The sequence below is a fragment of the Anastrepha obliqua genome, chromosome 4 (genome assembly GCF_027943255.1).
Source record: "Anastrepha obliqua isolate idAnaObli1 chromosome 4, idAnaObli1_1.0, whole genome shotgun sequence".
Taxonomy (NCBI): Eukaryota; Metazoa; Arthropoda; class Insecta; order Diptera; family Tephritidae; genus Anastrepha; species Anastrepha obliqua.
Genome location: NC_072895.1, coordinates 126,079,340 through 126,105,086, shown reverse-complemented (window position 1 = coordinate 126,105,086; position 25,747 = coordinate 126,079,340). Strand labels below are relative to the sequence as shown.

At 39.3% G+C, this 25,747-nt stretch overlaps 3 protein-coding genes across 3 annotated transcripts in view; all 3 read left to right on the top strand.

Annotated features, from left to right (window-relative positions):
* The window catches only part of LOC129246451 (E3 ubiquitin-protein ligase RBBP6), a 28,639-nt gene extending 12,779 nt beyond the window's left edge, over window positions 1-15,860 (top strand). Inside the window, exons 4-13 of the mRNA XM_054885299.1 lie at window positions 3,268-3,413; window positions 3,467-3,625; window positions 3,688-4,034; window positions 11,958-12,331; window positions 12,395-12,535; window positions 12,593-12,868; window positions 12,929-13,021; window positions 13,121-13,189; window positions 13,249-13,371; window positions 13,431-15,860. Coding sequence (XP_054741274.1) covers window positions 3,268-3,413; window positions 3,467-3,625; window positions 3,688-4,034; window positions 11,958-12,331; window positions 12,395-12,535; window positions 12,593-12,868; window positions 12,929-13,021; window positions 13,121-13,189; window positions 13,249-13,371; window positions 13,431-15,732 — 4,030 coding nt within the window. The 3' untranslated portion in view covers window positions 15,733-15,860. The remainder of the gene's footprint in view (window positions 1-3,267; window positions 3,414-3,466; window positions 3,626-3,687; window positions 4,035-11,957; window positions 12,332-12,394; window positions 12,536-12,592; window positions 12,869-12,928; window positions 13,022-13,120; window positions 13,190-13,248; window positions 13,372-13,430) is intronic.
* A 2,422-nt stretch (window positions 15,861-18,282) lies between these two features.
* Window positions 18,283-18,846, top strand: LOC129244417 (uncharacterized). Its single transcript, XM_054882037.1, has one exon. The coding sequence runs from the start codon at window positions 18,283-18,285 to the stop codon at window positions 18,844-18,846; it is 564 nt and encodes a 187-aa protein (XP_054738012.1).
* A 12-nt stretch (window positions 18,847-18,858) lies between these two features.
* On the top strand, window positions 18,859-22,827 carry LOC129244415 (uncharacterized). The gene has a single exon (XM_054882036.1). The coding sequence runs from the start codon at window positions 18,859-18,861 to the stop codon at window positions 22,825-22,827; it is 3,969 nt and encodes a 1,322-aa protein (XP_054738011.1).
* The last annotated feature ends 2,920 nt before the right edge of the window (window positions 22,828-25,747 follow it).

The following is a 25,747-nucleotide window of genomic DNA, read 5'->3' as shown; positions in this document are numbered from 1 at the left end:
GCAAATATTCTTCTGCGCAGTTTATTGGATTTTAAATTTACTAAAAGCTGTCTTATTTCATAACTTCAATAGCTTTAAAAATTGTTCATCGAAAGTTGACCGTTATTTGTTAATATTCTCCCCTTAATACGCAAAAGTGCACGGGGAACGAAGAAATGTGTATGTTTGCAATTTTCATACATCTCGAAGGTGTGCTAATACACACTACGTACATACATACATATGACACCAATTCACACATTGTACTTGATGTCTTTCGGCAAAGCTTGTATGAGAATGTTTTTCTACCATTGCCATGCAAGCATATAAGCAGCGTCGTGCAATTCGTGCACTGTCGATAGAGCCGAAGTAGTATTGCTTGTTGAAGACAGTTTTTCTTCGTTGCTGTTCAAGTTGTGTGCCTACATTGCTTTTTGTCTTCACAAACAGTGTCGCATGCAATGTGTGACTTGTTGCTTTGTAATAAGCAAGTCATTTGTGCACCACTTTAGTTAATATCATTCTGCAAGCACCGTATTCGCCTGATATGGCTCCATGTGACTTTTTCCTGTTTCCCAAGCTCAAGTTGCCGCTCCGTGGAAAACATTTTGAGACAATTGAAGTCATAAAAGAGAATTCGAAGAACACACTCGAGCTTGACTTGTTTACAGTAGCACAGAAAACAAACTATGTGACATATCACGCTGAAATTTGCCATGTAAGCTTATAACAGTCCTACCAAAAAACAAAAAAATTATTTTTGCCATATGTCATTCGCGGACCGTTTTATTGATACCGTCTCGTTCATATTTGTAATTCAAATATTCCGTTAAAGTTATTTTCCATTTGTTCATTTTTAACCATTTAGTGACCTCGTTTATCTCAGCTTATATTTTATTTTTGCATTCTTCCTCACTTTCTCCTTCAGCATAAATTAGGGTGTCATCAGATATCTTACCATTTACTTTCGTTCTTTGGTGGCTATCTTCTAAGTATGACTTAAACTATTCTAGTTTCATGTTTCGAGTCCCATATTTGTACATTTTTGTAACAAAATCTTTACCATCAACATCATCATCATATTGGCATTACAGTCCGGGGTGGACCCATTGCTTCCTCCATGCTCCTAAGAAATCTGGTTTGTTTATCGCTCTATGTTGTGAGATTCTCAGCTTTCATGTGTCGTCTGACGCGTCTTGCAGCTATCATCGCCTTGGCCGGCCTCTCCTTGCGCCTTCAGGACTCTCTTCAAAAACTTTGCGACTTATAAACCGAGCTACATTTCGTTCCGCGATTAAAACACTAAGCTCGTAATTATACCGTATACGAGTACATATCATCTAATCGTATAGGGCCGAATATTTTTCTGAGATTTTTTCTTTTAAATCGCGTCATTAACTTTAAGGACCCATGTTTCACAGCCGTAGGTGAAAATCGGCTGCTACAACTACAACAACCGGTCTTATTATACTTTTGTACATCTAGAGTTTTTGTTCCTTTGATATCAATGAAGACTTAATAAATTTGATATTTGGCCGAAGTATGCTCTGTTAGCTGCCTGAACACAGCCTAGACGTGCTTATCTTTATCTTTGTATTATTTGAAATTATGTCCTTTAATATTCTCTCTATATTTTTATTGTATTATTATCAATCGGTTGCTCTTCATCATATTCTAAATTCCTTCCGTCAAAATGTGTTTTTTAAATAGTAATTTAACGTAAAAAAAGTATTAAATTTGTTTGTATAAATGTGAATTACTATTTTTATTTCTGACTGGTATTTCTATTATAATCGTCTCATGATCTGATTTTTTTTTTGTTCAATACTACTATTTGTGTTATAAATATTTGAGGGCACATAGTCTATTTTTGTTCTTGAATGTGGTATGATTCTTGTATTTTCTCGCATTTTTGGTTGTAAGTCATTGGCATTGAATATTCTTTCTACCTGGTATTTATATTGGGGGTCTATACACCAATCTATATTTAAATCTCCTAATATTACTAACTTATCACGTACCTCAATCAACTCTTCTATATTGTCTCTGCAAAATTCTTTTTTTTAGCTGGTCTGAGATCTATAAACTCTACTTAATTTCCACAATCGGTGCATCTACATCTAGTCCCCAAATTTTTGTTGCAATAATAGTATGGGAATGCTTCTTATATTATGGCGCAGGCTCCGAACATAAAATTGATGGCATAATGGGCATAAATATTTATGTGGAATCAATGCAAAATGTTACGTTTCCGCATTGCAGAGGAAATGCCAATATAATGGGTTTACCAGTACGATAATGATATTAATGCAGGAGTGGGAATGCCAAGGATTGGATTCGCGCAAATAAAATTGAGGTTATGGAATAGCTAGCTCAGTTCCCCGACCTCAATCCTATAGAAAATCTGTTAAAACGATTTGTACACAATGCCAAACTGAGTAGGATAGGTTAGACTTGGTTGATCCGGTAGATCGCACAGAAATTGATCCGTAGTGATACCAAGTGCTTGTATGGAGAGTTTAAGAACTTTATATTTTGTGTTTAATACACAGTTTAGATAAAAAAGTAGGCTGCTTATTTTTTGATCTGCCACACTTTCTAAGGTTGAAAATGCTGCAGATCTTAAGCAGTTTAACCGTGTTTCGCTAGGCGCAGGGCAGTGGCAGAGTAGGCGTTCCAAAGATTCTCTCGCGCTGACTTCGTTACTATTGCATATGTAGAGTTCTGCACTAGCTTTAGTTTGGTCAAACCGAATAACATTCAACAACTTAGGGAAATTGTTAAAGATGCGTGGCTGAAAATTCCAAAGCAGCGTTTTGAGCAATTGGTGGACTTAATTCCCCACCCCTAATAAAAAAATTGGGAATTCAACAAAATATTAGTTACAACTTTGTATCTGCTAACTTTGTCAATGCAGTTTTTCCTTAATTTTTTTCTAAACTTTGTCAGAATGCTTTACTTATATGACCAATGCTATTTTATTGTTTACCCTGAATTTCTAACTTTTTTTGTAAAAAGTTCCGGTTTTCTTTATAGAAATGATTCAAATAAGTGTTCAGTTAAAGAATATAATACTATGGATTAAATTTTTTTTTGAAAAAAATCAACATTTCTTTGGTACTGCTATTTTCTTGTTCGCAACTATATGTAAGTCGCTTACACTTCCGCACCAACATTCGCATATGTTCTATATCTCTATAAGCAAGAATCGAATATTAATTCATTGTTGCTTATGACATTTTTTTTTAATTTCATGGAACTATATTTTTTAATTCTTTATTCTTTTAGGGATACTGCTGTCGATTTCCCAGAGCCAACAGTGGCTATTGAAAGCAAAAAAGAAATTCCTGAGGACTTAATATGTAGCATTTGTAAGGACCTATTTGTTGATGCCGTCATGATACCCTGCTGCGGAAGCTCTTTTTGTGATGATTGTAAGATAAATTTATAAATTTTAAAATTTTTGCTAAATAGAAATAAATTGAAGGTGTACGAAGCGCACTGCTTGAATCCGAAGATAATGAATGCCCCGATTGTAAGGAAAAGGGTTGTTCGCCAGGTTCATTGATTCCCAACCGTTTTTTACGAAATTCAGTAAATGCATTTAAGAATGAAAATGGCTACACAAATTTGAGATCCAAAAAAGGTATTTGCTATACAATTAAAAAGAAATAAATAAAAACAAATTAAAGAGCATTATTATTTTAGCTGTTGAAGAAAAATCAATTGATCATGGAGAGAATTCTTTGATGAAAGTGAAAGTCCATGCAACTGACGTCAAAAAATCGGAAGAAACCGAGACGAAGGCCGCTACTCCTCCAAAGGAAATATCAAAATCTGATGAGAGCTCAAAAGAGAAAGATGTTGAAATCAGCTCAAATGTCGAGACATCAAAAACTGAAGAGGTTGAATCCGATTATGAGGACAATATCACCATTATGATGCCTCCAGTGTCTGCTAAAAATTCGAATGCTGGGACAATCGAACATAGTGGACGCAATGTTAGTCACCCGAAACCCCCGGGTATAGAAAGCTCACCACATCATAAGTTGCAGGTAACATATGTATGCTTATTTGTGGTTTTTTTAGTTAGAATCAACAAGCGAAATGCGATGAATTATTATAGACTTATAGACACACTTTCGAAAATTTTTGAATTTTTTTATATTTGAAATGAACTGACGTTGCAGTTTCCATTTAGATAATTGCGATCCCTTAGGTTTTAATGCATATAAAGCCAAAACGATTTTCCTAGTATAAATAAACTTAATGAAGTTTTATTATAATTAGAAAAGCAAGATATCTTGTTTGGAATAAAATTCCTATTGTCAGGAGTTTAGATAGTAGTTCATACCATCTGCACGTGCAAATTGCCTACTATGTTTTACTACTAATTTTTATATTTAATTTTGGCTTAATTTATCTTTCGGAAGAGTTTTTGCATCATGGATATATAATCTAATGTTTTTATGAAAATATAAAATGAAAGTGATTTGCGTTGTTAACTACCTGTTAGTAATTATGTATTTAAAAGGCATTGCAATAAATGGTTATTTTCTGTAATTAGTTCTGGGCAAAATTCTAGCATCACAGTATTTTTAAATATAAGTTGGAGTGAGTAACGCAAGAACTTATGAAAAAAACTTTAGGATACTTTTATGAAAATTTTATTTAATTTCTAGGAAAACTTCAACTTTGAAATGATAGGACTTTGGAAGTCTTAGATAGAAAAAAGGCACCCTCATAAGTTTTGCCATCTAGAAATTGATAACTGGCCAACTTTTATTATTAGAGTGTAGCACATGCCTGAAGAAAAGTTTTCATTCTACTATATTTGTATAGAAAAATAAGTTCAAGGATACGATCGAAAGGTTAGTGTATGAGTGAATCAATACATACTCGTATTATAAATATATAGTATATATGTACGAGCAACACAACCCCCTCTCTGACCCACAACCCTCCTGCTCCTACCCCAGTGCGGGGACAAACCAGCAGCTCTTGGTCCCCCGCACAGTCTGCTCCGTGTGTCAGACCGTAGTTCCTCGGAACTTGACAACTGTCCAATGCGATTGTTGCAGTGGCTGGTGCCATTTTCGGAGGTGCTCCGGCCTGCACACCACCCGTGAGTGGACACGCGACTACGTTGCCCCCTGCTGCAGAGCTCTGCACCGGCAACCACCCCCAGAGTTGCGGCCGTCACTCAACATCAGGCTACTACCAATTTTTCGCACAGCAGGACCAACGTAGACAACATCACACATCCCTCACCCCCCGAGTTACGACCATACACCCGCGAAGCTTCAAGCTATTGCAACTGAACTGCAACGGACTCACGAGCAAGATTGACGATATAGTCGACTTCATGAGCCGGTATGGTATCAAGATAGCAGCGGTCCAGGAGGCAAAACTGCACGCTAGTGCATAGAAAGGACCGCGAGCGAGACAACGGTGGTGACCTAGCGTTCATAGTCCACCATTCAGTGCAGTATCGTCTCATCGATGAAGGCATCGACCGCAGGGACAGCACCTTAGAATATCAAGGAATAGCTGTCCGGTCAGGCGATACCGAGCTCGAAATTTATAATATCTATATACCTCCTGTCACCTGCTGCCCGGCAGGATATCTCCCTGATATTGGTGCGCTCATCAGGGGAGAAAACCGATTGGTAGTAGGTGACTTTAACGCGCATCACGATCTTTGGCATTCAAGCCAATAGACGATTCGACATTCAGCACTGTAAACGACGACGCCCCCACTAGGGTAGTGGGCAATTGCAGCAGCTCGCCTGACATTACAATTGCTAGCGCAGGTCTGATAAATAACATAACCTGGCGACCTATGCTATCGCTTGCATCAGACCACTTGCCCATTATCATCTCGATCGAGAAACCTGCCGACTTTGTTTCCGCGGATCACCGGTCATATATCAACTTTAACAAAGCTGATTGGATCAGATTCGCGGAATTTACTGAGGACATCTTCGCAGCCCTACCCATTCCCACCGATGTGCGCGCAGGCGAACGCGCATTCCGCAAGGTGATCACAGCTGCCGCGGCTCGCTTCATACCCACTGGACGGATCCGGGACATACGTTCCAATTTCCCAGCCGAAGCAGCTGTTCTGGCGAATGAACGTGATCGCCTACGCCAGGCCGATCCCGGGGATCCTCGAATAAAGGAGGATCCGGCAACTGGTAAACCGACATAAGCGGACCAAATGGGTAGAGCATCTGAAGTCCTGCAACTTCACCTCTGGTGTGAGCAAGCTCTGGTCCACCGTAAGGTCCCTGTCGGACCCGACGAAGCACAACGACAAGGTGGATATCACCTTCAACGTTCGTAGCTCGTCAGATCCGAAGAGAGCTACTTTAGCCGGCAATTTATACTGCATCCTCCGGTGGACAGATCCAAACGTTGTGTCACCAGACGGTTGCACAAACTGACATACAACAGTGCATCGCTTGCTTTCTCCAGCGACGAGGCTCAGGGGGCCATCAAACATATGAAACCATCTAAAGCCATAGGCCCTGACGGACTAAACATGCTGATGCTGAAAAAGCTGGGTCCACTGGGAGTAGAATTCCTCACCAAGGTCTTCAACCTGTCTATGGCCACTCTCATCATTCCTGATAAGTGGAAATTAGGGAGAGTGGTCCCACTACTGAATCCAGGGAAACCCGCCACCCAAGGGGGGTCCTATCGTCTGATAACTCACCACCACGGCACTCACCGTCATAAACACCCAGGTAAACCGTGGACTAAACCAAAACCATCCCTGCGAGTGGACTGTCCTAGTAGCGTTGGATCTACAAAAAGCTTTCGATACAGTCAGCCACGCCACGCTACTAGATGACATTTTACAGTCGACACTCCCGCCAGGGCTGAGGAGGTGGACCGCGAACTATCTGAGTGGTCGTCACTCGTCGGTGATATTTCGAGACCAATCGTCAAAACAGAAAAATAAAGGAAGGAGTACCGCAGGGTGGTGTCCTTTCACCCTTGCTTTTTAATTCCTACATTTCGAAACTCCCCCAGCCACCAGAGGGAGTCTCACTGGTCTCATACGCCGACGACTGCACGATAATGACGTCGGGCAATGACATTGATGACCTATGCACAAAAGTAAGCGACTACCTCGCCCGACTTTCTCGTTTTTTCACTGCGAGAAACCTAAAAATGTCTCCCACTAAATCCACGGCGACCCCTTTTTACCACCTGGACAAAGGAGGTCAAGCTGCAACTTCAGGTACACGTCGATGATACCCCAATACCGACGGTAAACAACCCCAGTATATTGGGAGTCACTTTTGACAGCTTGCTCTCCTTCTCAGCGCACACAACCGCTATTGCAACGAGAGTACAGAATCGCAATAAGGTCCTCAAGTCGCTTGCCGGCAGCACTTGGGGCAAGGACAAAGAAATGTTGCTGTCGACTTTCAAAGCAATAGGCCGACCGATTTTTAAATATGCTGCGCCTGTCTGGTCGCCTGGAACCAGTGATACTGGCAATACTGCAATTAGGACCGCGACAGGATGTCTCCTGATGTCCCCAATACAACACCTGCATAACGAGGCTCACATGCTTCCTGTGAAAGAGCATAACGAACTGCTCAGCAAGCAGTTTCTGCTAGAGTGTCACCGTAGGCCTTACCCATGCAGACACCTGCTTGAGCCTGAGCCACCTCCCAGGCACATCAGGAGACACTTCCTCAACTACGTGGACGAGATCCAGGACAAAACAGACAGACCACTCCAGGATCAGACAGTGTACAGACAGGCCATAAACGACATTCATCGGGAGACCCTTACCACCTTCTTAACTCCCGACCTCCGAATCCCGTTATCGGAGTCCAATCACCACCTATTACAGACGAAGAGGTCCAGCCTCCCCGAGAGTCCCGCGTAACCTTGGCACAATTACGTTCTGGATACTGGAGCAGGTTAAGCTAATACTTATCCAGAATCGACCCCGAGAATCTAAACATATGTCCGGCATGTGAAGGCACCCCGCACGACACTAACGACCTTTTCACATGCCCCATCAAACCCACTCATCTAATACCTCTCTCCCTCTGGACCCAACCCGTCGAAACAGCTAGTTTCCGGGGCTTACCGTTAGATGAGCTAGACGACACGACCGGTGATTACACTGCACTGACAGGGCGAAGGTACTGCTACAACAACAGCAACATGGCAGAAATGCAATAGGAAGTTTACCATTGTTTGCCGAGCAGTGACTCGTAATTTAAAAAAAAAGTTATTTAAAAATGGTCTCTTTTATGTTTTGAATAACAATTTGTGTCTGAAAGAGTCTGAATGTCCGGTGTCCATAAATTCTTTTTTTTAGATCTAACAAACATACTACACCCTTTGTTAGGTCGAGCTTGGTCGAGCTCCTCCTCCAATTTGTGATTTGCGTCTTGATGCTCCACAAATGTAGACACATGGGCTTTTTGTGAGAAGTTTTTTCATGGCAGAAATAGACTCCGGTGGTTTGCCATTGCCTGTCGATTGGCGTCCGCCTTTAGAAAAAAAAACCTTTGCTGTTATTTGATGTTTCATGCCCACAGTGGGTTTCGGCTCTACCGATTCACCGAAATACTGAGTCATGCACAAAGGATGGCCGCCTCATCGGCTTAATGGAACTAAAGAAACAGGCTAGTGCCACCTTTTTATATCAAAGACGCTGATTATGATTAAGCGAAAATGATTAATTATTCTTAAAAAACCAATTGGAGAATCTTTTTTGGAATTCTCCGCTTAATTTTTCGGATTTGAAATTTTGCAGAATTTTTTTGATTATTCTCTTATTTCCGAATTTCAGCCTTTTAACTTGGCTTTACCGGATAAATTTGTTTCCTTCTTCTCGAGATTGTATCGCATGCAAAGAGCAGGTGTGTAGATGCCTGTGGGCACCGCAGAAGGGACAATAGTCATTATACCAAATCCCGATGGGCCGTTGACCCGTGAGTGTGCCTGTAAGCATTCTCGTTTTATTTTTTAGAAGGTTTATAAGTTGTTTGCAAATAAATAGTGATAGTAATATGTGTTACCACCGCCAAGTTGCTTTCAACGGCAACGATCTTAAACCTAGCTTTATTCTTTTGCTTTGATCTGAAACAAACATATTCGGTAGGATATCATATTACATTTAGAGCAACAACACAAAATTGGCAATACAACGACTAAAATCGGTTGTAATTTCTTTGTCTGGCCTAACAATGGAAAATTAAGATGGTGGTTGGTTATTCCATATATTCTCCATGATGATCAATACATATTAGCACTCGATTAAATCAATTTTCGAAGCATTTTGTCCAGACGCATTTCCAGGGCTTTTTTTAAATTGTGTGGGATCCAACGTGAACACATTTTTTACCACAAGGGGGTCATGCAAAATCTTATTGATGCTCGTTCTTCCTTGGAAATTATTTCGCGCACAATATCGATATTTTCTAGCACAAAGACTGGTCGCAAGAAAATTCGTTGTAACTCTTTTTTACAATACTAAGGTACAATGAAATGTAAGGCGGCCGCCGTAGCCGAATGGGTTGGTGCGTGACTACCATTCGGAATTCACAGAGAGAACGTAGGTTCGAATCTCGGTGAAACACCAAAATTAAGAAAACTTTTTTTCTAATAGCGGTCGCCCTTGGCAGGCAATAGCAAACCTCAGAGTGTATTTCTGTCATGAAAAAGCTCCTCATAAAAAATATCTGCCGTTCGGAGTCGGCTTGAAACTGTAGATGTCTCCATTTGTGGAACAACATCAAGACGTACGCCACAAATAGGAGGAGGAGCTCGGCCTAACACCCAAAAAGGTTGTACGCGGCAATTATATTTATATATATGGGGTTTGCTCTCTATATAAATATGGCGATTGCTCTCTTTATATACTATATATGGTGTTTGCTCACGGTATAATGGTTTTGGTTCATCGATGCAATCTCGTTTTGTTAATCCACGTTGAAAATTGTGCAAAACAAACACACGAAATGTTCACGGTTTATTTGATTTTCCTGCATGAGTTTTTTTTATTTTTTCCATGAATTTTTAATGCCACTGTAAACAACACTAATATGTGTCACACATCAAAACGTTCTGAGCGCGTTTAGGGTAAAATGTGTCAAACTTTCCAATGGAAACGTCAGATGGCAATTAACAACACACAAAAGCTGCCAAAGCCAGAAATATAAATAGCGACCTTCGTATACGCGAGTAAACTGAATAAGACGATACTCATACATAGGGGTAGTGTTGCAAAGTAAAAAACCTGCGTTATTGTGGATGGGCTCGAAGAAATGCTTGGAAAATCATCCTTATTAAATTTTTTTTTCATTCTAAAAATAAATGTATTTTCAACTTAATTTCAAGATGAAAAGCTAGAATTTATAGTTGACTTCGTTTGAAAATAACAAATTTATGACAAATTCTTTACATTAGGAAGTGTTTCCGTTAATATTTAGAAACCAACTACCAGTTACACTAAGTAGCCTTAAATTTATTTACTATTAATTACTATTGCTTATCGCGGTGGTGAAATTAAGCGGAAAATATTACATTAATAATGCTGCTGAAAGGCTCGGACTTAGGTTTAAGAAGTTAAAAGTGGAAGCTGAAAAGAAGTTAGGAGAGAGAAAAAGTCAAAAGAGACTAAAATAAAAATGGAAATAAACGTTTTTATTATAAACATGTATCAAATTCCAAAGCAAATTGAAGGTAGCTAATAATACCGTCTGAACTAACTTTCTCGAATTTGTTTTTGTAATTTTCTCTGTTAACACATTTTATTGCCGATCCTGGTTTAATGTTAAATATTTATACAATTTGATTTATAGAATTGTAATTGAGCTCACTGTTTGTATTGATTTAAATACTCCCATGTGTACAATATTATCAAAATTTCCGAATATATTTGTGCGTTGTCTGTGCATAAGCTAATCTATGTATATTTTTGCTACTTATTATCATGCTTACTTTTTATACAATTAAAATAAAGTTTTACTTTTATGTTAAAATGTATTTTGTGCAACATTTTTTGGTCAGCATTTAAGTAAATTATATATACGTATATTATATAATAATATGCATGAGGACAAAAATAAGAGTATAAATCTTATGAAATAAATTGTATATTTGAATGTACATATATCTTTATTGTGGTGCATGTCAGATTAGGCAAAGCTTTAACTGCAATTCGTGGTGTACGTTATAAATTTTGAAATACAGGTTTTTTTAGTTTTCCATTGCCTGCCGAGGAGTTATTGTTGAATAATTTTTTCGGAGTTCCACTGGTGTGACAGTTAACGTGATGACGAGAAAAATATTTCTCTAGCAAATTGATGTTACGTGCTCGAAATCAGTATATAGGATGAACATACACACATGTATTGAACGATCAGTCGAATTATTATTCTGAAATTCTAACTGCTGAAACAGTCTATTAATTTTTTTTAAATAATTCAATTGCCTAGTGAGTATATGAAAATAATTTAGAGTGAACACAAATTAAAGAGGCAGTGCTTGCAGTAATTTGGGATGAAGCTAAATTTTACCAAGGTTATGCTATGGAGCAAATTATAGAAGCAAATGACAATATTCTTTCAAAACGCTTGTAATTTTTTTAATAACGCACAGTATGTATTATTACACTACGAATAAGTACAATAATTTCGTCAAATTAAATCAAAATTAGAGTAGTAAAGTATTAGACTGGTACAATCGTCATGATTCCATAAATATTTAAGTTTATGTTGATGCAGAAACAAGTAAAAGTTATTGGCTATACCGAGCAGATGTACGATTGGAGATGATTGCTGATCCCCGCTAATGGGAAACCACGTGTAAATTTCTAGGTTTGGTTGATTATTCGATGAAAACTTATTAAATGATTACATATGTACATAGACGCATATGTACGTGCCTGTTAACATAAAAATATAATCATATAATCTTTAATACAAATTTATTTTTAGATATCGCCGTCAGATATTCATAAGAGAGACAGCCATTTTGGCTCAGATTCTCAAAATAACGAATGGGATCATGATTACAAATCTGAAAGAGATTACGCAGAAGAAGATGCTAATGGCAACGTGTTTTATAAGAATTCTACTTTGAAACAGCATAGCCATCCCATAAGTGCGCAATTGCATTACGGTCCCAATAAGATTCAAGTACGTCCACCAAGGCCAAACCATTTAATGGACGTGTATGCAGGCCCGCCGAATAGAGTTAACCCTTATCAGCAGATGCCCGTTCCACATACCATATCTCAAGATCCAGTTCAAGGACAACCCATGATGCCATTCGGTATATATAATCCAATGGGACCTAGACCTAATGTTGGGTATGTTTATACATTGTATGTGTTACCTAACTTTTTTTCTCCATAATATTATACAAATTGTAGTTATCAACATTCTGTCCGACCGATGTTCCACAATGCACCACCTGGCTTTCCACCTATTCGATGCCCACCTACTGATATGCACCATCCTAATAGTAATTTAGCTTCGGTTTATCAGGGTGTGGCGGCCAAAGTTGGTACTGGGTAAATATAACTAAAAACAGATAACAAATACCAAACTAATTTTTATTGAATATTTAGAATAATTGAAGATCCACTTGAAACTTTTAATCGACTTATGAAAGAAAAGGAGCGTCGCAGAGAAGAACGTCGCCGATCGATGGAACGCCGCCGCTCTTGGTCTCATGAAAGACAGCATCGTGGTCGTGTTCATGCATCACCATATCGCAGACCCTCTCGTGAAGTTAAGGAGAAGGTTAGACCACATGACAGTGATCGAAAGCGTGATAATGGATTCGATCGTAATAAATCGATTAGAAGGAGACGATCTAATTCTTTTAGTGATAAAAGTTCGAGGTAATTATTACCATTTTTTTTAATATATTTTATTAAATTTCAATTGATTACTTTTGGCAGGTCGAGATCTTGGTCTAATTCACCAATTAAAAAACGTTCAAGATCACCATACAATAAACGATCTCGTAGTCGTACACACACATTTCAAGAAAAGTACGTAGAAAAGTGATGCATACATAAAATATTAAGACATTTGTGTATTGATGTAATCTATTCATATATCTATATTTTGATATATTCCTAAATTTACAGACAACGTGACACAGGGAAAAGTCATAATAACAGAGAAGATGATTTACACCAAGAGTTAGCAATGCTTAGGTAAATAAGTTTTTGATATCTGAAAATATATTGAATTTATTTTTAATGGAAAATTACAGACGTAGTACAAGTGAGGAAAGAGCTCGTTCTTTACGTCAAAGCAACTCTGAATGGTATCCTCACCAAGGCACCTCTTTTGGTTCATTTGATTCTGAAAAATTTTCAATATCACGAAAGGATAGGTAGCGTAATTCATGTTATATGAAATGTCCGGCTGCAACTAAAAAAATATTTAATACAGATTTCAGGACGGTCAACTTGAAACTTTGGAGCCGCCTCCGCCTGGTTATGAACTAAATCCATCATCCTATAATAGCAATTACAACCCTTTACAGCAAGATTATGAACATCCAAGAAAGCGAACGGAGCGCACTGCAAGTGATACAAAAGATAAAAAACAGTTTGAATCTCACCGCAGTTTGGATAAAAATGATGCCAAAACCGTTAATAAGGTAACCGATAAAAAAGTTAGGCGAACTCGTAGTCCGACACCAGTTTCTAAGAAAAGATCCGGCAGCTGTGATAAATTAGAAAAGAACTCTTATAAACGGACACGAAGTAATTTTTCTACTTCTCGGAAAAGTATAGAACGAAGCAAACCCGACGATTATCACAAACGAGCAGAAGCAAGTTCGAATGAAGCAGCAAAACGGAATAACGAAAGGCCTTTGAAAACACCCGATGATACTACTGCAAAAGAAGGAGGAGCTAGTCGTGTAAAGAACGAGAAGCCAGAAAGTTTTGATCGGCGAACAAGCCCGGAAAATCAGAGAATTAGGCACGTCATAGTGACTAAGGATGATGAAGTTCATTCGAATTCTAGTAAGGAAGAAAAAAACTCAAAGAAACTAAAGGATAAAGATCGAAAAAAGAGGAGGAAAGAAAAAACTGAAAGAAAAAAGGTAAAGAAGGATAAAAAAAGTAGGCGGGATCGTGAGAGACTAAGGACCTCAGTTGAAGCAGAAGATAGAAAGCAGCATGATGAATATGATGAAACAAAAGATATTTATATATCCAGAACTCCGGAATTAAATATTTGTAAAAATATTTCCCTAACTGGTGAGGTAACTTTAATTGAGGAAAATAAAGTTAACACTAGTTCTTCATTAACTCTTGGAGGCGATGTCGATATAAAAAATAAAAATAAAGAAAACTCACAAGATAGAACAAATGCGGTGACAAATACTAATGAGACTGAGTTCAGACGTGTTGACTCAGTTTTGGATATCCTTGATTATGAAACCGAATTCGACGATCTAAATTCTCAAAGCCAACAAAAGCAAAAAAACGTTGCACCCGTTCCGGAACCTTCAAAATGGGAAATTGATGAGCAGAACAACACTATTGCTAGTCAAATTGTTAGTTTGGAGCCTGAAGATAGCACCGATTACCAAAATGAAAAGTTGCCTAATGAGAAAGTTACTAACGAAGTATTACGAAAAGCTGAAAATGCAATATTTGCTCGAGCAATTAAGGCAATATATCCTTTTGAGAAAAGCGATGGAAGCAATGATCATCAGAGAGTATACAGCGAAGCGCTACCAAGAATCCCTGCGAAAGACAAGATTAAAAACTTTGAAATTACTGTACCAACTAGTAATAGTCAAGAACGTTCAGTGCAAATAAAAGATGATAATTCGTCGCATTCCCCAAAAGTAGTTAAATCGGTTAAAGAAAGACTTGGGAGCAAAATAACCCCGAAATATGACTACTCACCTGGTCGAGATAGTAAACAGAATCTTATGAAGGTTAACTCAATGGGCCGAAGTGCTTATGAACGGGCGGAAGAGAGAAATCGGAATAAGTTTAAAGACCGTAATCGCGACAATCGTGATACGAGGGCGAGCCATGAAAATCGAGATAGAAACAATGATCATAAGGTCCCAACGCTATCAAACAGAGATAGAGACCGAGAAAGAAACCGTGATCGCGATCGTGATAGATATCACGAAAATGATAAATATCGAAACAAAGATCGTGAAAGAATCCAAAATCGGGAAAGAGGTAATTTAAAAGACAGTCGAAATAAATCCCCAAAGCAATTGGGCCGTGAAATCGACATAACCTCACGAAGTAGACCACGTGTTAGAGATAGAGACGATGATGAAAGTTCGCATACCAGTTTAGTTCATAAGGGAAGGGAAAATACTCCCAACAATTCAAAAGAGAAACACAAAGGAAAGAAAAGAAGTTCTGAAGATCGAGATGAGGTCTGCATAGACCAAATAAATAAAAAAAGAAGTGTCTCAAAAGAAAGAAATAAAAAAAACGAAACTAGCGATTCAAAAAAATCATTCTGTGAATCAGAAAACAGATTAAAGTTACATAATTCTAGCGCCTGTAGTTCTTCGGGGTCTGCTGATACAAGCTCAGATTCAGAATCCGATGAGGGTAAAAGGAAGAAGAAACATAAGTATAAAAAAGACAAGAAGCGTTCGAAACGTTCACTATCGGCTGAATCCGCTGAAAGTTCAAAAGAGAAACATGCGAAAAACAAAAAACGAAACAAATCATCAAAGAAGAAGAAGAAAAACAAAAAGTAGTCTTTCATATTTCCTATATAAAAAGATAATTGCAAATATTTAATGTATAGCTGTTATACTAGATTTTGTGTAATATTGAATAAGCAGGTATTCATATATCATAATAAATGAAGCTGGATATACGATAATTTATGGATTTTATGGATTGTTTTTTAGTATTATTTCTTTGAAAATATTTCACTTCAATTGAAGTACTGACTGATTTTAAATACTGTAAGCTCTTAACTGCAACTTGGTAATCTTTAATTTTATCATTTAATTGAACGAGTATAAAATCAAATATTACAGTTGTGTTGTTTTGGAAGAGCGACGAAAGCAATGCGCTGAATAAATAAATATGCAGGGGTTTATACTGCTATAGAGTTCTGTAAGCCTTGTGTTAATATTTTATTGTGACGAGAATGGGCACATTCTGAAATTATTTTTTCATTTAGCACACGCGGAAAAAATAACCATCATCAGCCCAACTCCGGCTGCGCCATCCATTGTGTAAAACTCCGTTCCACCTTAAAACCATTAAAGCAAAATTAAAACACCATATGTATGTATGTCGTAAACAACATCTCCTATCCCCATAATCAACACTAAACTGAAATATTTAATTTTTTTCGTATTTTTATTTTCATTTGCAGGCATGTGACAACACAATATTGGGAAGTGATGTTATTGATAAATGCTTTTGCACTTAATTTTCATCGAAATAATTTGAATACAAGTATAAAGTAAAACACGCGTGTGACAACATATTTTAACAATTGGGAATTATCTATTCGTAGCGTAAACGTTTTTTCTAATAGCGGCCGCTCCTCAGAAGGAAATTGAAAACCTCCGAATGTATTTCTGCCATGAAAATCGCCTTATAAAAAATATCTTTGTTTTTGCTTATTTTTTCTTTTGTGAGGGAGTGAGGATGGAAAGGATAAGTTTGGGTTTGAGGAGCGAGCTTAAAAATGTTTTTGGGCCGTACTTCATGTGGGGTTCGAACCCACAACCTCTGGGATGGCAGGCTAGTGCACTGTGCTAGATTACCGAGCGTAAAGCACGCGAAAGTTATCGAATAGGATTCGCCGCTAGCGAGTATAGATTTATACCTCATTAGATTAGTATAATTCACTGTCCCACAAATACATGTATCATAATTTAAGGCAGTTCTATTCCCGCATTGCCAATATATATTTATTTATACCAGTTGCTTCATCTATTTGCCACTTGCTAACGCTTGGCGAAAAGAATAATAAAACGGAGCGTACTTTTTTTAATTAATTCAAAAGTTATTAACAAAAAACAATTCTGTAAAATAGGTATTTGGTACCACTAATTACCTATTCATTAATGTACCAAATCGCCGTATTACATTCAGTAAAATATTTTGATAAATATTGTTAACTATTTTACTATTCTAATAACAAAAATGTAAACACAAAATGGGCGACGAAAATGAACTTTGACAAATAATGTCTGGTACTGCCACTCCCGTCGATTGGTATACACATCGAAATATTTTGGCACCCGGGTAATTAGCTAAGAATGGAAATGAAGTTTAGAAGAAAATATATAATGTGGCAAACTATAGTAACTGTTCAGAATTCGTCCAGTCTGGCACCACCTTAAGATGTTCATCAATTCGTCCAGTCTGGCACCACCTCAATTTATAGCATTATTGGTATTATTTCTTCGAATTCATCTATGCACAGTTAGCTTTAAACAGTTAGCTTTAAACAGTTATTGAAAAATGAGACGCTCAATAAATTTAGTGCTTGTACAGCATCGGAGTAATCAAGTCTTTGTCTTTTGCTTAAACATTTTGGTGCCTCCTGTGAGGACAAATAATTAAATTGTGAAATAGAACCGTTTAATTAAATTATTGTTCAGCTAATGGCAGAATTAAATTTGCGCGCTTCGGCAATAAAGGCCATTAAACGCATACACGATCGGGTGAGTGGATTCCAGCAGGGTGCATTTGATGAATTTCATCTGGAGCAAGAGTTGAAATCATTGTCAGCACATTATGCACGTTTCGTGACCAACCATGACCTGTTGGTGGGCAATGCAGCAAACGCCGAGTTGGAGGCCCACGAGAAGTTATGGGAAGAGGTTGAAGGTATTTACAACAATGCATGTACCCACTTGAACCGTGCAATCATGGGTGCAAAATCGAGTCAGTCTGCTGTGATGCCTGTGCGAGAATGTGAGGTTAAGTTAGAACCGCTTGCAATTCCAACGTTCGATGGAACTATGCAGAATTGGCTGGCGTTTAAGGACGTTTTTGAATTGCTTGTCCACAATACAGACTATCCTGAGGCCTACAAGTTAGGCAAGTTGCGGCAGGCAGTAAGCGCAAGTGCTGTACCGCTCGTCGGGAGTGTATATTCTGGGGGATACGCTGATTTATGGAAGGCGCTTAAAGAACGTTTTGACAATAGAAGGCAACTGGCTGAGACTCATGTGTCACGCTTACTCAATATCAAGCCGACAACTGAGGACACACCAACGTAACGCATACTGTTCATCGTCGACACGGTACATGAATCACTACGAGCTTTACATGTCATGGGTCTACCAGTGGCCGAATGGGATGCTGTGGTCGTACCGATAATAGTTTCGAAACTTCCGATAACTACACAGCGCGAGTGGAACATGAGCTGTTCACCCACCGAAATTCCGAGCCTCGATGAGCTGCTTACGTTTTTGGGTCAGCGGGCTCATAGCCTCAGCACAACAGTTGTCACATGGACCAATGGGGTTGAATTTACGTCCAAGAGTCATCAACGCGCTGGTGGTCCGTCAAGAGCTGTTAGATCACACGTCGTATCTGCAGGGGAGGGTAAATGCACATACTGCCAAGGTGCACATCGTATTATGAAATGCGCACGCTTTCTTGGGATGAAATACGAAGACAGAATTACTGCTGCAAAGGCTACAAAGCTTTGTTTTAACTGCCTAAAGCAAGGTCATTCAGCAAGACAATGTCCGTCGGGGAACTGCCGTCACTGTGGTCGTAAGCACAACTCATTACTTTGCCGCGAATCATTATCTAAGAATCCATCAGAGTCAGTGTCAACGTGTCCGGAAGGAGCCGTCACTGCTATTGCATCCAGAAATTCGAATCTCTGACTAGAGCCTGCTATGGTAGGTTGCCTTGCCAACGCGAGTTCAACAGTGTTATTAGCAACTGCGCGTGTATACGCATGCGGCAACTCTACCGATGGACGTCTGGCGCGGGTGCTCTGTGATCCCGGATCACAGGTCAGTTTTATAACAGATAAATTAACTAACTCTTTGTCTCTTCATAGGAGCAAATGCGAAGTTTCGGTGGAAGGAATCGGAGCTTACTCCTACGCACGTACACGTGGGCGTGTCACACTCACGTTAAAATCGCTCTATTCCAGTTTCAGTTTGGAAATCGTTGCACTTGTCATGCAGTCAATTACTAAGGTCATCCCAACAGTGCATATTGACATGACACGGTGGCAGCATTTGAATGGTCTAGAATTGGCCGATACGCAGTTCGGCATTCCTAGCAATATCGACATTCTTATTGGTGCGGATGTATGGGGAAAAGCAGTCGAAGGGGACATAAGACTCGGTGGCCTCAATGAGCCACACGCCCAGCGAACCCGCTTCGGCTGGGTTGTCTTCGGTCCAGTGCCAGCAGCGCAGCCAGCAACGCCGCCAACTCTTTCCTTCAGCACCCAGCAAGGCGAAGAGGACGCACGTTTGGAGGAGCTCGTAAGAAGCTTTTGGAAGTTAGAGGAAGTGCCTTCACAAGATTGTAACGGCGAAGATGAATGTGAGAAAATCTTTTTGACCACACACTCCCGCACAAGGGAAGGGCGCTACATGGTTCATATACCATTTCATCCTGACGCACCGGCTTTGGGCAACTCATACGCCCATGCTTTACGACAATTTCACCTTCTTGAACGACGACTAGCAGCGAATTGTGAGCTCAAGAAAAAATACATTGCCTTCATGCGCGAATACGCGGACCTCGGCCATATGGAACCCGTTAGTCACATTGGAGATGGGGGGGTCAACTACTACATCCCTCACCACGCGGTTCTGGAAAAGTTCCGCGTTGTGTTCAATGCTTCAGCGCGGACCACGAGCGGCCTCTCACTGAACGACGTCCAGTTAGTGGGAGCCACGATTCAAGAACCACTTGTGAATATTATCTTTCGTTTTCGGTGTTTTCGCGTAGCATTAACAGCAGACATCGAGAAAATGTTCCGTCAAATTCTGATAACTCCCGAACATAGGGATTTCCAACGCATTATTTGGAGAGAATCACCAGACACTGACCTAGCAGTATACCGTTTAACTACAGTGACGTATGGGATGGCTTGTAGCCCGTACAACGCAGTTCGCGCACTCAATCAATGCAGTTATGATAACTACAACGTAGTCGCAGATGGCCATCAGTCGATTGTTGCGCGCTATGCGATTCTGTCATCATTTTATGTAGATGATTTTCTCATCAGTTGTGACACTGAGGATAAAGCCTTCGAACTCGCTGTCAATGTGAGTGCGATTTTGTCGGCCGGACAGTTCCGTTTACGAAAATGGAATTCTAATAGTGGTGAGGTTGTAAAGCGTTTAATTAGTAACAATTCCTCAATCGTAGAGTTAGCAAGTGAACCATCGACGGCAACTGTGCTTGGTTTAAGTTGGGACCCAACAACAGATGAGATCTTTTTCAAAGCGAATCTAAACCAGAACATCGGATGTCTCACAAAACGTCGGGTTTTAAGTGAGGTCGCCAAACTATTTGATCCTACTGGCATGCTTGCTCCAATTGTTATTGCCGGGAAGATATTTATTCAGAAGTTGTGGTCTGCTGGCTTAGAATGGGATGCACCACTCCCAGATGCACTTCAAAATACGTGGGTCTTATTTTACAGAGAACTTGACGTGATAAACCGTGTCCGTGTACCACGATGGTTAGGTTTGGCTGAGGGTAAGACTACTATGCTACTTGGGTTTTGTGATGCAAGTCCACTTGCCTATGCGGCTGTCCTCTATACTAGGACAACAGACGGTGAAGGTCGGTCAACTGTATCATTGCTAACAGCTCGCACCAAAGTGGCGCCACTCAAGGGTGCAACCTTTCCTCGCCTAGAACTTTGTGCGGCACATTTACTCGCATCCACACTTGACAGTGTGCGAACTGCTTTACGTCTAACGGACGCTTCTTATCATTTATGGTCCGACTCGCGAATCGTGTTATGTTGGTTACGTAAACCTCCAACTACTCTCAAGCCGTACATTTCCAATCGTGTTCGTCACATTCAAGAGCTGACATCACCAGATCGTTGGCATTATGTACGGTCTGCACAAAATCCGGCAGACTGTGCCAGTAGAGGTATCCGAGCATCAGAGCTGGTTGAACATCAGTTGTGGTGGCAAGGGCCAAAATGGCTTATGGACAAACAGCTACCAATTTCCTTTGGGATCGAATTAAAAGATGACGAGCTTGACATTGTACGTGGTGAACAGAGAGTGTCATCATTTGTAGCAACGACGGCCCACGCGAGCATTCTTACAACTCGACGTCTAGACGGCCAAATAATTCCATTAAGCGAACGCTTTAGTTCATTGCAAAAGCTTCTTCGTACCGTGGCAATCGTACTTCGGTGGCTACCAGTTCGCCGACATTTGCGAAGACTGATCGTCAATCCTACAGAAATGGACGATGCTCTTAACGTGCTAATCCGAAACGAGCAATATACCTTTGCGACTGATATGTCTCTGATTCGGAAGGGATCGGAAATATCCAGCTCCAGCAAACTAAGGTCATTGAACCCTTACATAGATTGTAACGACATATTGCGAGTCAGAGGTCGTATTGGTCACGCTGACCTTCCAGAAGATCGACGTTTTCCGATAATTTTACCGAAGCATGGGAGTTTGGTACACTTACTCATCCGACACGCACATGAAACCACGCTTCATGGTGGGGCGCAAATCACTCTTCAAGCTCTTCGCGCACGGTACTGGATATTGAACGGAAGGCAAGCAGTCCGAAGCTTCGTGCAGACTTGTGTTATTTGCCGACGACATCGAGGCGTAACGTTATCTCAGCAGATGGCATCCTTACCCAGGCATCGCATTACTGCAGCACGGCCATTTATATCTTCAGGCGTCGACTATTGCGGGCCTTTTACAGTGCGCATCGGCACAAAAAGATCGCGTACAACGATCAAAACATATCTAGCTGTTTTCGTTTGCATGGCGACCAAGGCCGTGCATATTGAAGTTGTTGATGATCTTTCATCACCTGCATTCTTAGATGCATTTACGCGATTTACAAGTAGACGAGGTCCATGTCGAGATCTCTATAGTGACAACGGTACTACGTTCACAGGTGCTAACCGTTTGCTTAAAGAAGACTTGGCTGCTTGGCAGAACGACAACAACCAACAAAGTTTGGCGAATCTCGGTACTCATTGGCACTTTATCGCTCCCAGCGCTCCTCATCAAGGTGGTCTCTGGGAGGCTGCGGTAAAATCTGCCAAATATCATTTGGTGCGCCTCGTTGGAGCGCAGTCATTATGGTATAGCCAACTTCAGACTTTGGCGACACGCATTGAAGCATGCCTAAATTCTCGTCCGCTAACACCTATATACGATGATCCCAATGATAAGTTAGCTTTGACCCCTGCCGACTTTCTGGTTGGCGCTCCACTGGTTGCAGTCCCTGAAGCTGACATCAGAACAATTCCGTCCAACCGTATTAAGCACTGGCTCTGGCTGCGTCAGATACATCAACAATTTTGGCAACGATGGAGCGAGGAATATTTATCTACCCTTCAAACTCGAAACAAGTGGCAGACGAAATCAAGGGACGTAAAAATCGGAGACATAGTCATCGTAAGACATGAGAACTTACCACCAACATATTGGCGCTTAGGGCGCGTAACTGCGGTTCATCCGGGCAGCAATGGTCTAATACGTAATGTCACGCTTCAGACGGCGAACGGTATGATGACGCGTGCGGTACAGAAATTGTGCCGGCTTCTGGACGCAGAGCATTTTGAGGCCAACGCCTCAACCGGGCAGGATGTTCAGAATTCGTCCAGTCTGGCACCACCTTAAGATGTTCATCAATTCGTCCAGTCTGGCACCACCTCAATTTATAGCATTATTGGTATTATTTCTTCGAATTCATCTATGCACAGTTAGCTTTAAACAGTTATTGAAAAATGAGACGCTCAATAAATTTAGTGCTTGTACAGCATCGGAGTAATCAAGTCTTTGTCTTTTGCTTAAACAGTAACTATAGGCAAATAATTGCAAAACTGTTATTTTCGGACTGTTGGGAGTTACAAAGGTTGTTCAGGAACCACTCCCTAACATCTCCACCAAATTTTATTAAACAAATCATTATACCCTGTCTAGAACTGCTCTTGCGGAATTACACTAAACACACGCGAATTTTAATTTCCCAACGATTTTCGAAATCTCTTAATTTTTACCAAATTGGTTAATTCTATTTCAATCCTGAAATTTTGTGACAATATATATGTGCTATCCTCATTCACTTTATTATAATTAATTAAAATATTTTCACTTTTGTTAATTTAATTTTTTTTAAGCTTTTCTATTTTCCCAATGAAAGTGGAAAAGGAAGAGCAAAATCGTGCAGCAAAAGATCAGTAACTCAGCAGTTTAAACTTTTGATTGTGTAGTAGCAACCAAACTCAAATGAACAAGTTGTAATTCTATTTAGCTATTAAATATTGCATCAATATGCCATCAATTTTTACAAAAAGTCATCATGGGAAAGGGGAAAACACTAACACATGAAGGAATCGCTCAGATCCATGCCTACAAGATTACTGACATAACTAACTGGTAATTTGCCACTAAATTTAATCGCTCAATCTCAGCAATAAGGAAAAGTATATCACAAACCGGCCAAACAAGAATAACCAAAACTTATCTTCGCGGCAAAGATTCGGTATTACTCGGGCTGGTCTAATAAAAAATCAAATGGTATCGAAAATTCAAATTAAAATTAATCAGTGTAATCGATTAGTTTTGAAAAAATTAAGTCAATACCAGCTTTGAAGGAATTTCACAAAAGTGCTAGACTACAATTTGCAAAACAGCTTATATCGTGGACTGACGAGTGGAGAAATGCGATTTTTTCAAACAAACAAAATTCAACAAGATGGTCCTAATTTCTTCAATTACTACTGGCATGACATGAAGGGGTCCGAGTGTTTTCCCACCAAGCGAAGCTTAGAAGATAACGCTGTCATACATACGTTATGCTTGGCTCAGAAAAAACAAATTCAAGCATTAGAGTGACCACCACTATCTCCAAATTTAAATCCAATCGAGAATCCTTGAGGCAACCTTTCTCTACACATTGTAAGACGTAAGTCTGATTCGATTGATGCCATTTTGAAAATTAAAGGTTAAGACGGCAAGTTGCACACATGAGAAAACTGGGAAAAGTCAAAAAAGAAATTATACAGATATTAATAGAACAGTTCTCTTCTCCTTCTCCGCTTTTTCGCACACGTAATTGTATGGGATGAGTGCACGATGGCACATAAAAAGTCACTGGAAGCGCTTGATAGGACATTACGAGATTTACGTAGTAAAAATGAAATGTTTGGTCGTGCCTTAGTGCTGCTGGCAGGTGATTTTAGACAAACACTGCCTGTTATTCCTCGAGCAACTGTAGCAGATGAATTGGCTGCATGTTTGAAATCATCATATTTGTGGAGACATGTTCAAACACTCAAACTAACTACAAATGTACGTGTTCTAATGCAAAATGATCCATCAGCTGCTGAATTTTCACTGCAATTATTGGATATTGGAAATGGCAAAGTTCCTGTCGATAATTTAACTGGCTTAATAACTTTACCAAACTTTTGTCAAATAAGTCAGACGAAAGAACAGTTAATTCAAAGTATTTTCCCAAATTTGCCTCAAAATTACAAAAATCATGATTGGCTTAGTGAACGAGCCATCATGGCTGGCAAAAATAAAGATGTGAATGAAATTAATGCGGCTATTTTGGCTAACATACCAAGTCCAGAACAAACATATCGATCCGTTGACACTGTTACAAATCAAGATAATATTGTAAATTATCCCACTGAATTTTTGAATTCCTTTGATTTACCTGGATTACCGCCACACATGCTAAACTTGAAAATAGGAGCACCGATTATTATGTTGAGAAATATAAATCAACCACGACTATGTAATGGCACTCGATTAACAGTTAAGAGATTGATGAATAACGTCATTGAAGCAACAATTTTGAATGGAAAATACTCTGGTGAAGACGTTTTAATACCGCGAATACCAATGATACCATCGGATATGCCGTTTGAATTCAAACGTCTTCAATTTCCTGTTCGCCTTGCATTCGCGATTACTATTAATAAGTCACAAGGAAAAACTTTATCAATTTGTGGTATTGATTTATAATACCCATGTTTTTCTCATGGCCAACTTTATGTTTCATGCTTAAGAGTTGGTAAGCCATCGGTATTGTTCATTTATTCAACAACGCATGGAAAAACGAAGAATATTGTATACCAAAGAGCATTACAATAAAAAAAGTAATAAAGTAAATCACATCAAACGTTTTTTAATTGCTACTACTATTTAAAACTTCTTTCATTACTATTCATGCGCGAGAATTTTTATAAAATACACACAGTATTTTTCGGCTTAATTTAATTAATTAATCTAGATTTTTTTAAAGACGACCAGCGGAACGGGCGTGTTTTCGCTAGTAACATATATTTAATCATGAAAGTGGGATAAGTTTGATTAAAAAAAAAAGAAAATTTTATTTCCAGTTTTTATTGTGTTTAAATGAAGAACTTTTTTTGTTCGATTTCTAACAAATATTATTGCAGGATGATAAACAATTTAAATTAATAAATAATAGAGTAACGGAAGTGCGAAAGCAAGGAAGCAAATGTAGTAAACGGTTGAAATATAAGCTCAGCTTATATCAGCCTTTAGACAGGATACGGGGCTC